This window comes from Cydia splendana, chromosome 15, assembly GCF_910591565.1.
Source record: "Cydia splendana chromosome 15, ilCydSple1.2, whole genome shotgun sequence".
NCBI classification, from domain to species: Eukaryota; Metazoa; Arthropoda; class Insecta; order Lepidoptera; family Tortricidae; genus Cydia; species Cydia splendana.
In genome coordinates, this window is record NC_085974.1 from 17,412,543 (window position 1) to 17,424,552 (window position 12,010).

Genomic DNA, 12,010 nt, shown 5'->3' on the forward strand with positions numbered 1-12,010 from the left:
GAGCGGCGCAATACGAAGAAAAACGCAAGATTCATATGAATGAAACGCTATGATGCACCAACTAGCGCTCTCAGCGCGTGCAAGAAACATTCGTCTCGTGTAGTCAACGTGCAATCTGAACGCATCCCTTCGTGCTCGTGCGGGCGGCAGCATTGCGCAATCCTCGAGTTCCTCGACCAATCGTAGCGCCGTACGTCAACGCCGAGAGAACGCAACACTGCGATTCATCACACAGCGATAACGCGACGACGCCATTTTAATTCGTTTCGTGATTGAACAATTCAATTTATTTACCGCATTAGTAAATTACTTGTGACTCGTGTATTAGTGTATTCTAGTAGTGTAATATTGTTTAGTGATTGTAAAGTGTAGTGATTGCTTAGAGCATTTTATACAGAATTGTAAAAATGTCACACACCGAACAAAAAGAGGCAATAGCCGCGCGAGGTCGCGCCAAAGGCTCAATCACACGTTTAAAAAACAGCTTTGACCGAGAAGCGCTCATAAATTCGCCGATAGAGTTAGTGCAAGCAAAGAAAACTAGGCTTCTAGAAGCCTTTCGCGAATATGAGCGCCTCACTAGCAAGGTTGCCTCGCTTTTTTCCTCCCCACCAGCTACTCTCGCCACCGATGATGAGGAGGTGGAAGATAACTACATTTTGTTGATAGCACAGTTAGATAGCATCATAAATGTTATCCGCCTACGGGACAATCCTCCTCAAGCGAGCGCTACCAGCAGCAGCGAAAATGGCGTAAGTGTCAAGTCGGAGAACCTCAAACTGCCTCGAGTCGTCATAAAAACATTCACAGGTAAATACACAGAATATTACGAATTTACAAACATGTTCACAGCCATGATCGATAAGTGTACTTCCTTTTCAGCGGTGCAGAAGCTGTATTATCTTAAAGGTTTTTTAAGTGATGAACCACTCGATTTAATAAAAAATCTGCCATTAGAAGACAACAGCTACCCAGAAGCACTGCGCTTACTGAAGGAACGATACGATAATAAAGTTCGAATTACGCAAGAACATGTTAATACACTACTAGATATGCCTACAATCACGCGATCTAATGTCACTAATTTACGAAATTTCATTTCAGTTGTCAAACAGCATCTTGCTGCTCTGCAAAACCTGGGTGAGCCGGTAGATAAGTGGGATGCCATAATAATTTGCATCCTATCTAAGAAGATTGACCTGCCTACCTACAGGGCATTTCAACTGGAGCGAGATAACAATGTGTCGCCCACGGTAAAAGAATTCCTAGGTTACGTGGAAAAACGTGCCCTAGCATTTGAAAACACTGACGTGCAGAAGGGGCCTTCGCAGAGCTTTGTCAACCATCCTGTGGCTGCACAAGCAAAGCCGTCCGCGCATCAGCCTCAGCTGCAATGTTTATACTGTAAGTGTGCACACAGATTATACAATTGCCCGAGTTTTAATTTAGCTTCTCCTCAGAAACGCATGGAGTTCGCTTCAACAAACAACTTGTGTAAGATTTGTTTGTCACAACACAAGCGCAAATGCAAATTTCATTTTCGGTGTAAGGTGTGCAAGCTACAGCACAATAGCTTATTGCATCAAGACAAGCCTACTCCTTCTGTAACTTTGTCTGCAACTAGGAATAGAGCCCATAATATAATATTGCCTTCTGCTCGAGTCAAGCTGATTACTAAGTCAGGGCTAGCAATATATTGCAAGGCATTGTTAGATGGTTGCTCACAGGCATCGTTCATTACACAGAGGATTGTGGACAAATTGGGATTACCGATGCAAAATACTAGTTCTAAAATAACTGGTATCAATAATGCCAAGCATGCGATTGACAAATGTATAAACCTTGATGTGCATTCTGCTGTTTATCCATTCAAAATAAATGTCAATTGCAAGGTTGTTGATAAAATAACAACGAAGTTGCCACAGATTCCTATTAACAAGTCGCACATAACATTGCCTACTAACTGCAAATTAGCCGATGAGAATTTTAATAAGTGTGGTGATGTGGATTTGCTGCTAGATGCTGGTGTCTTCTTTCAGATTCTTCTGACGCAGACAAAGAATAATAGAGACCAAGCAACCAAACAGCCTATCGTAACTGCGGGCAGTGCAAGTACTCCGGCACCGAGCTTTACAACCTCGAGTGCTGCAGCTTCAAGTACTTCAATAGCATGCGCCGCTACGCCACAAGGTCCTACACTAGTGCAGACATCATTTGGCGTGATCATCGGTGGTCGAATGCAGCTACCAGCAAGAAAAAAATCCAAACAGGTAATATCTTTGCTTTGTAGGGAATGCAATGAATATCCAAGCGACCTGTCAAGTGCATTTGGGGAAACTGAAAAGGTGCCTGAGATTTTCCTACATAAATTACCAGAGCAAGACTATTATGAGGTCTTACAGCCCAATAAGGTCCCTTTAGAGCAAATCAACTCTGATTTAGGAAAATCTTCTCACTTAGCACTCAATGGATTTCTCAATCTAGAAAAGAGGTTGCATGTGCCACAGAATCAAACTCTTTTCACAAAATATAATGGGCATGGGCAATTAATCCTGCATAATGAAGATTGTATATTTTCAGAACATTCACCTGTGCCCACCGAGTTGCCTGAACTGAAAGCTGATCATACCAGTGCTCTGTGCCTTACAACCACAGTGCACCACCCTGATCTCTTTGAAATAAAAAAGTTCTCTACTGTAGCAAAAATGACTTGTGTTCTTGCATATATCCTTAGGTTTTGCAATCATGTCAAACTGACTTCTCAGAACCTTAAGGGCTTCCTAACTATAGCCGAGCTCAACAAGGCCCTCATGTTAATAGTCAAACATGAGCAAGCTCAATCCTTGGCAGATGATTTAAGGATGCTGCAATCTCACAAGCAAGTTAAAGGTAATTTAAAACCGCTAACTCCCTTCCTTGATGGCGAAGGCATTATACGAGTTAGTGGTCGATTACAAAACGCGTCGCTTCCTTATGCTGCACAGCATCTGGCAATATTGCCAAAACAGTCACCCATGACAAACTTGATTATAAGAAATCAGCATATATGTTTACTAGATACAGGACAAAATGTAATCTTATGTTATTCATGACAAAGGCACTGTATAATAGAAAGTTTAATCACTGTAAAAAAGATTATAAATAAATGTCTAATGTGTTTCAGACTGAATGCCGTTGCCACAACTCACCTGATGTGTTTCATGCCTGCACCACGGTTCACTGCTTCGTGCGAGTTCGGTATTCGTAGTTATAATAATACGTAGTGACAATTCACCTCCTCTCGAGTAGCCTATGGCGAGGGTAATTAACTTGTTCCGGGGAAGGACGGCATATTACGCGCAGTTGAGCAACCCTTGGCAAAGCGGTCATATTCACAATAGGTCTATTAAAAATATGTGTACTGCCTATAGATATTTAACTTAGCCTAATTTTTAGCTTTTAATAAGTGTCTAAAGTACCTATTACAAAGGTATGTATTTAAGTGTAAACAAAGAGCTTACATATATATTTATTTTGTTCTGTTAAGATTTGTGTTGATTAATCATCAGTTGTTTCTTTAAAAATAAATAATATAATTATAATTTATTGTAATGAATCCTGTCAAATGTTGCTCATGTTAACATACGCATTTAAATTTATTTAATCTCGTGGCGCAGTAATGTTAGCAACATTGAAAAACGAACTAAAGGTTCCATATTTAAAATAATAAGAATATTGTTATTTCGTTGCCATAGCGGCACTTCTTTAATTTTCTTTCCTATGACAATGCATGTTTTGTGTGGTTTCTAAAATAAACTAGATTTTCCTACAAGATCTTTATTATTACAGTCCACTTAGTCTCCACCTATGAAAGCCAAGACCTTTTCACACGCTGCAACGCGGATCCGTGTAAGTATTCCGTGTACGAGGAGACTATAAGATGTAGTACTCTATATCCATCTACTCTGATGGTACCCCGCCTGATTCTGACACATCCTACAATTTATTTTACATATCCCTACGACACGGGCAGAAGAGCCATTATCGCTTGACTTAACTTTTACTGACATCAATCCAGAAAAATGTATCATTTGAGAACTTGTGAGTCTTGTGACATTCGCAGAAGAGTTGTTTTGCTTTGACTCTTGAACTTTTTATGTTTTGTTTGAGCAGAAATTACGTTAGTATTTAAGTCGTTGTAAGAAGGTTGATTTTTGAATGACTTATTGAGTTTTTTGTTGTTATTTGATGGAAATGTTTGCGTATTGGGTATGTTATACTGTTTATTTATGCCATTTGTAGAGGTTAATGCTGGAGGCTTGTGGGACCGCTTATTCGTGGAATTGGGAATAGGTTTATCTATATAATATATCTATTATTATGAAAATTGTTTAACACACTGTTTGTTTGTTGGCATTCGTAATACTTAGTCATTTAAAGAACTTTGGGAAGGGAAATCACAATTTTTTTTTGATAGTAAAGGTCACATCGTGAATAAAACTATAGTTAAAAACTAAACTAAAATTAAAATAAGACTAAATAAATCTAAAATAAAACTATATCACAAAAATGCTTAGTAATAAATAAAAAATATCCTGGCAAGTGCTTTCATGGTAGTTGGCCAATGCACAAATTAAGTTGAAATAATAGTTTTTTTTAATATGTATATACTTATTAGTAAAAATCTTACACAATAGGTACCTCTCACAAATGTTTTATTCCAGTCTAAATCTAATTTCACTAAAACATCTTTACTTAGACATCTGTAATGCACACATTTATTAATATGAATAACTCAAGAGATAAAATATTTTTTTCTCTAGAAGCTAATACCGAAACTTACAATTTATTATGAACCCTAACTGTTTAGTTACAAAGTTGAGTTTCCCTTTGCTAACTTTAGCCATACATTTATTTTCATTTGGAGTGTTTTGCCGGGCCAGCTGATTTATACAGCTGATTGTGATTGGCGGAGGTCACGGGTTCGATTCTTGGGTATGTTTTTCTATCAATCATAATCGTTTGGACGGTGGTTTGGACAAATAGAAAGGTTTTAAAGAAGTGTGGTCGAGTTTTATATAAAATATAAACAAACAATTGTAAATTTATCATAAATTGTCAATGAGATCAATTGATATTGCTGAAAATGAAAATAAAAGAATTTATCTTTGTTACTCCGTAACTACGCATTTAAAACCAACGAAGATTTAAAACCACTAAAACTTTAAATTAGGGCTAGACGTGTGCGCCGCGCCGGCGCGCCGCCGCCGCCGGGCTTTTTGACCACGCCACCGCCGCCGATAAATGATCGGCGTGAAATCGGCGTGACCTTGAGTGTTGTTAATTAGCTATTCCAAGTTGGTTTTTGGATTAGAATATGGATTTTTTTGTATTATTTATGTTACAATTATTAAATATACACATAATTTATTAATTAAATTAAACTGAATAGCCAGTTGCAGAAACTATTTGACACACCAATAACTGTCACCTGTTAACGTTAACCGTCAACTGTTAACAAACGAACGAAGACTGCTGCTTATACCTCGGACAGCTAGATGAACAAACCCCTCCATTCTCAGAGAACTATATATCACCACTCAGCTCTTCCCAACATGCCATAGGTGAACCCTTACATTCTTCGCACATATTATTAAACGCATAATGTGGAGAAATGAATGGCAAACGTGCTCGAATTGCAGCATGTGTGAGATGGTCGAACGCTATGAAGAGGTCGGCTTGCGGCAGTCTGCACCGTGCAGTCCATACGGCTTATGACGCCACGAAATGAAGACAAATTACATGTGGTCGCGATCCTCAGCAATGAGAAAACGAGAAAGAAGATACGTCTTGTGAGCCTGATGCTTGTACGACAAGAAAACCATAGCAGTCCTCTATGTCTAGCAAATTTCAAGGATATGTGAAGTTCTGTTTTGTTAAAGAATCTCATTTTCAATAGGATAAGCCATGGAAAGCTTGAGAAAACGGAGAGTTACAGATCGAATCGAAGGTGATTGGGACCAGGTAACCTCTTAATGCAAGCCAGTTACTAGGGAAATCAAGTTATTGAGTGATTCTCAAAATAGTGGCATCTTAACCTGTCATCGAGTTTTTGAATTGAATGTATGTTTATTTGCTCTTTTTTATATGAAACAAAAATGTATCTAGATAAACTAAAACAATGTTTATCGAGGCTGAGTCATTATTTTTATTTAAATTTAATACTTATATTTATATAATATAAAGAGTAGCACTTTTTACTGTAACCTGTCTTGTCCAAAAGCATCGCTCTTTCAGTTTTAGTTCTTTAGATTTTATAAGCACCAATTTATGTAGATAAAATATCATGCTAAATAATAACATAAACAATACCTTTTAAAATGTACTTTGCACAGGCCTTATATATATATTTTTACAACAATATTCACGCATGAAGTTTGTCCGAGGATATTTTCTCTGTTAACCTGTACCAACCTGTACATGCGCGGTATTGCATCTGACTCATACACAGAAAAATTTATTTAGATCATAACTATGGCAAAATATTAGGTAAGTATCAAGCTAACCACCGTAGGGTACCATTATGACCCAAGTTTCGTAGTTTCGTAGATACAAGTGGTTAAAGGCAGAAATCTGGGGTTTTGTAACGGAATGTTAACTTTAACTTGTCTCGATTATTTTACGAATTTGGTATGGGGCCTAATGTAATAATATCATTTTAATATTGTATGAAGGTTTATTCATCTATGCTAAAAGTGAGACATTCATATTATTATCCGTTCAAGGGAAAAAATAAAAATGAATGTATTTTTTACTGTAACCTGCTTATCTTTAACCTGTGTTCAATGTATAGGTTATTGTACGTCTTGAAAATAACTTCTTCATATTCCGTTCCCTTTTGAAAATTTGGGGTACTTGAAGTGGTAAAACATATTTTTCATTATTAAAAGTAAAAAAAAATAAAAAATAATGATTTTCATTTTCTTTAACCTGTCGATGCCACTTTTTTAAGAATCACGCTATTATACCTATCCTATATTCATTTACAAACCTTATTTTACTCACAGCATATTCAAACTATACGTAGTTCACTAACCAGCAACCTGGATTGAGCAAATTTTCAAGAAAAACAACAAATTAATGATTTTTCTTAAGAACACATATTAACTTGTCAACATGTTTTTGTCATCTGTATTTGTTTGTTATAAATAAATGTATTTCTATTCTATTCTATTCTAACTCATATTTATAGACGGGTATAACGGTGGTTTTCTCAAGAAACCTGGAAGTCAAGGTCACGCCGATTTCACGCCGAAATCACGCCGCCGCCGCCGATTTTTCGGCAAACGCCGCCGCCGATCATTGTTTAATCGGCGCACACGTCTAATTAGGGCTTTATTTTTCACAGGAGGCCTTCTATCCTTGCTTATATTCATAAAATATTATTATGCAACTTCATTTATATAAATCTTTTCTTTATGTTTTAGTGACACAGTTAGATTCCTCCGTAATTCTAATTAAATATTTTTTGTTACAGGTAATGTCGACGTCATTATTTAGACGAAACAGTAAGAAAGCTTTTACGACACGGGCAGAGGGTAACGACAATAAATATGCTTTACAAAGGTAATAAAATCAAAACAGCCGTAAGACCGTGCCAACAAGATTGATGGCAACAAATCGTAATAGCTCCGACTGTCTTAGTGTAAGATCACGCCTTGGTTGAAGCTGTAAGCGGGCGGATTTGACGAACTTCTAGGACGTGGTAACGTGATACATATATTGAAAGATAATTTCAACTGTGGTTATGGTCAGTTTTCACACGAATTTAACCATTCATCTATAGGTACATAACATAACCATTATTACCTACTCAGGAATGAAATTTGGCTCACCTAATTTATAGAACGGCCTATAGCCTACACTGTTTAATGCATTTCGATGTATGAGAGATGTCATTAGATTTATGTCAGTTGATGAAGTAACTATTAAAGTTACTTGCGATGCTTTACCGAAGTCAAGTTTTTTTATTTCCTAAGTAGATTGAAGAAGCTCGTACTGTAGTCTCATGTGAAGGCGGTTATTACCCGCTAGCGCGTATCAGCCCCGCGTATTCCTGACTGCATCCTTACCAAATTGGGGGTGTTCGCCCTTAAAATTAGATATTAATTTAAAACTCCCCTAAAGGGGGCATAAAACAAGATTATGCACAATGTCTTGATGGATGTAATGCAATCTTGGGACAACATTTTAAGCACTTTATGAGACTTTAAGGCCTTATTTGGAACCTCCATTTTCTTGGGGACAAGGGGACATATACAGATTTAACAATATTAAACTAACTCGATACAAATATCTGTGCGTTCCGGTCGCTCTATATTTGTGCGATTGAAAGTGATATCATGTTCGTAGGTAGTTGTCCACATTGTTTCATCAGTAAAGCAGTGAGTTAACGGCCTTTTTGATACGAAGACTGTTCGTAAAAATAAAGTGGTGAATAAACTATAATGGAATTGGGTACCTAATCAAAGATGTTGGAAATATGAATATTTTGTTTTTTTTACAGAATTGATTTTATTACACAATTCAGTCTATCGACCCAATTCGAACTTTAAGATACATCAGTTAATAGATCTAGAAAAGATATGGATCAGATAATGTCAGTGTCAAATGTGACATTTCTTCAAACAAAAACGTCACTTTTGACACTGACATATCTAATCCATATCTTTTCTAGATCTATTAACTGACGTATCTTAAAGTTCGATTTTGGCCGTATGCCATTCACAATGAGGCAAAGTCAACATATTATGACTTAAGTACCTATAGGTACTTAATCTGTCAAACCATTTGGGCACAGACACAGACAAAACATCCTCCAGACTGAGCATAGTCGCGCTACCCCCTCTGCCACGCATACGGTGATTTTACTCCATGTTCGAGTCGAAAGTGTCTTTGTGTGACGTCCCTGTCTTTGAACGGACCAATCACGGCACGGGATTTCGCTCACCTCGTCCCGCGCTCCCCCGCATTTTTGGCATCATCGGTTGCATGAAATAATTGCTCTAAACTCGGTCTAGAGGATTCCTAGTCTATGGGCACACACAACAACTTACAATACTTACTTACATAAAACATTCCTATTCGAGTAAAAAATCAAATTAACACGTTTTCCACAAAAGGAACCCGAAATACGAAGTACTCAGCACATCCCTTATCAAACACATCTAAACATCTGTGCTAAACGTAACATATTGACACAAATGGCCGGCATTTGTCAATAAGCCCCCCCTTGACCAAATAAACAACATGACCTCGGGTCAGAATCAAAAAGGCAGTATTTTCATAGTAAAATCTTTGTAACATACGACGTTTTACACAATAACGAAGATTCTGGAGAAATAGCCCAATACATACACATTAAGAAAGTATTTTTGAACAAAGGTGGCAAAAATTTGATTCCCGTAAAAACTACGAGGTACGTAAAAACATGAAATTTGATAAAAATACTGTGCATTTTGTTATGGGTCCTAGATTTAAGATGTACCTACGTTATAACAAAACTAGATTTGAGACGAAACTCGTTTGTCATAGACTAAACCGAAATGGTCCGTTAGGAAAAAAACCGGACATGTGCGAGTCGGACTCACCCACGGAGGGTTCCGTACTTTTTAGTATTTGTTGTTATCTGTGAAAATTTCAACTGTCTAGCTAGCACGGTTCATGAGGTACTACCTGGTGACAGACAGAAGGACAGTGGAGTCTTAGTAATAGGGTCCAGTTTTTCCCCTTTGGGGACGTAACCCTAACTAGGGAAAGCCTTGTGAGGTCAATCCCAAAGATTTTCATAAAACCTACAGGAAAACGCAAAATATATACGGTAATTCTAAAAAGCAATATTCAATTAAACTTCACAATGGCATAGGCTTTGTATTTGATCCAAATCAAAGTCCCAATGCAATATCAAAAGGATCCGAAATTCCAGTTCAAAACAGTTTATTCGTAAATAAAAGTCAATGTAAAATTTTAGTTACGACCATTCTTATAAATCTGGTTTGAAAATACGTCATAATCTTCTTTAGAAGACCCTTACGTTTTTAAATAGAAATCTATTGTGTTTGACAGTGCCGATTGCATTTCCTTTGATTCTGACCCTTGTTTTGAACATTGACAGTAATATCCATTGTATGGTAGAAAATATGCCCCTTTGTATAGAATTATTGATCCTAAATGAGAAAAAGACGCCCCAAAACAGGTGTGGACGCGGGAAATTCGAGTTTATACTCTGGTTTTATTTGGAGGTGGGTTCACTCAAATTTAGTGCAAGGCATAAGAGATAGCGGAATCCTTTACTAATGTTATAAATGCGAAAATAATTCTGTTTTTTCCCTTTTCACGTTTAAACTGCTTATTCAGTTTTAGATGATATTTAGTTTGGAGATAGTTTGAGTTCCCGGGAAGGATATAGAAAAGTTTTTATTACGGAAATCGACATTCCATTTACGCAGATAAAGTCATGTCTACAGCTAAAGCTACCGAATGTGACGTACGACTTTTTTTTCAATAGCCTACACTGTGTCCCACTGGCACTAGGAAAAGGCCTCCTCTCTTTTTCGCTACTTGTCACGGATCTGTGTACGCTCCCGCCAGTCGCCATAATGTCATCTAGCCATCTTGTGTTTGGTCTGCCTCTGCCTCGAGTAATATGGCCAACCTATCAAGTATGAAAGTTACTGCACTGCAGCGTTGTCGCGAACGCAGTTGCCGTCAATCTCCTTAACAGTCGTGTAACGTTTGTTGCCCCAATATTGCGTGGTTCAGCCGCTCATTACTCCGCTCTGCTCTTTTCACTTGCCCAACATATTTTAGTACAGAGGGTCCCAACCCTCTGTAGGAAATTTTAAACACCCCCGCTATAAAACGACTGCCTAAATGTGCAGTCGATCATTAAGTTTCAGCTTGCAACGTTTAGCCCAGATACATCGATACGGCCAAGGTGCTTACAAATATCTGAACACGCCTCTATTCTCAAGGCGTTAGAGTGCATTTGAGTATATTTTAGCACCTTCGTCGTTTCGAAATATGTGTTCGTGTGCTTTATTATATGGCTGTCTGTCGGAGATAAAGTTTTGGAAGAATTTAATGTTATTTGCAGTAGTGGTTTTTGAGGGTGAAGCTGTTATCGTATGGAGCCGATGCACATAAAACCAATAGCCAATATCGGTTTTCTGAGGAAACCCACTGAATAGATATCTACATACCCGTATCATACAAGTTTTTTTATGTTGGTGTGTTTCAGTAGTTCTTTGTATATTTTTTTTGTGTTGGCGATTCATTTTTGAGGCGTGTGACAGAGCTTAATTTTTTATTCGGATATGAAGATAAAGTATTTCTTTAAAAGTAAACAGCGGGCTTAGCAAGGTTGTACGACAAGGTAGTTATCACGCAATAGGTGTGGATAAAACGGCCGTTATCGTCGGTTTTATCATCCATACTATGGTTGCAGACGATATATGGAGTTATCCACATTTGACAGCGGTAGATGATAGAAGACAATTTGCATAACATGGTCGTTGGATAAGATGTGGATAATTTGACAGATTGTCCCATTTTGACAGTTCAACTTAGTTAATTTTAACTACGTGCTTCTTAGATGACGATAAGCCTTGTCGTGAAAGCAAAAGTAGTGAATAATCATATTTTAAGGTATAAATTACAGGTAAATATCAGTTTTTCTATGATTATATTGAGAGTTATTAGTTACAATGTTCCGCTGTATATAATATTGTCAATATTTTCTTCGCAGGGAAGTCAAATTTTATTATTCCTACTCGCGGCTGCTGTTGAAGAAAAATATCGTCAACAGCTTTAAGAAACACTTGCAGCCCATTTGATATGACGGACGAAGAGTTTCGGCATATTTACAGAGTGCGTAAGGAGTGTGCAGTGCATTTACTTATGTGCCGAATTTAACGCCGAGCTTCAAAACGGTGATGGGTTACCTACCAAAACATCTCAAAGGTAAAGCTAT

At 37.5% G+C, this 12,010-nt stretch overlaps 2 protein-coding genes across 2 annotated transcripts in view; both read left to right on the top strand.

Annotated features, from left to right (window-relative positions):
* The window catches only part of LOC134797789 (uncharacterized), a 364,311-nt gene that overhangs the window by 172,527 nt on the left and 179,774 nt on the right, over nt 1-12,010 (top strand). The window lies entirely within an intron of this gene.
* Nucleotides 408-3,615, top strand: LOC134797341 (uncharacterized). Its single transcript, XM_063769563.1, has 2 exons — nt 408-810; nt 1,105-3,615. Exons 1-2 carry the CDS (start codon nt 408-410, stop codon nt 3,090-3,092), a joined length of 2,391 nt encoding a protein of 796 aa, XP_063625633.1. The 3' UTR covers nt 3,093-3,615.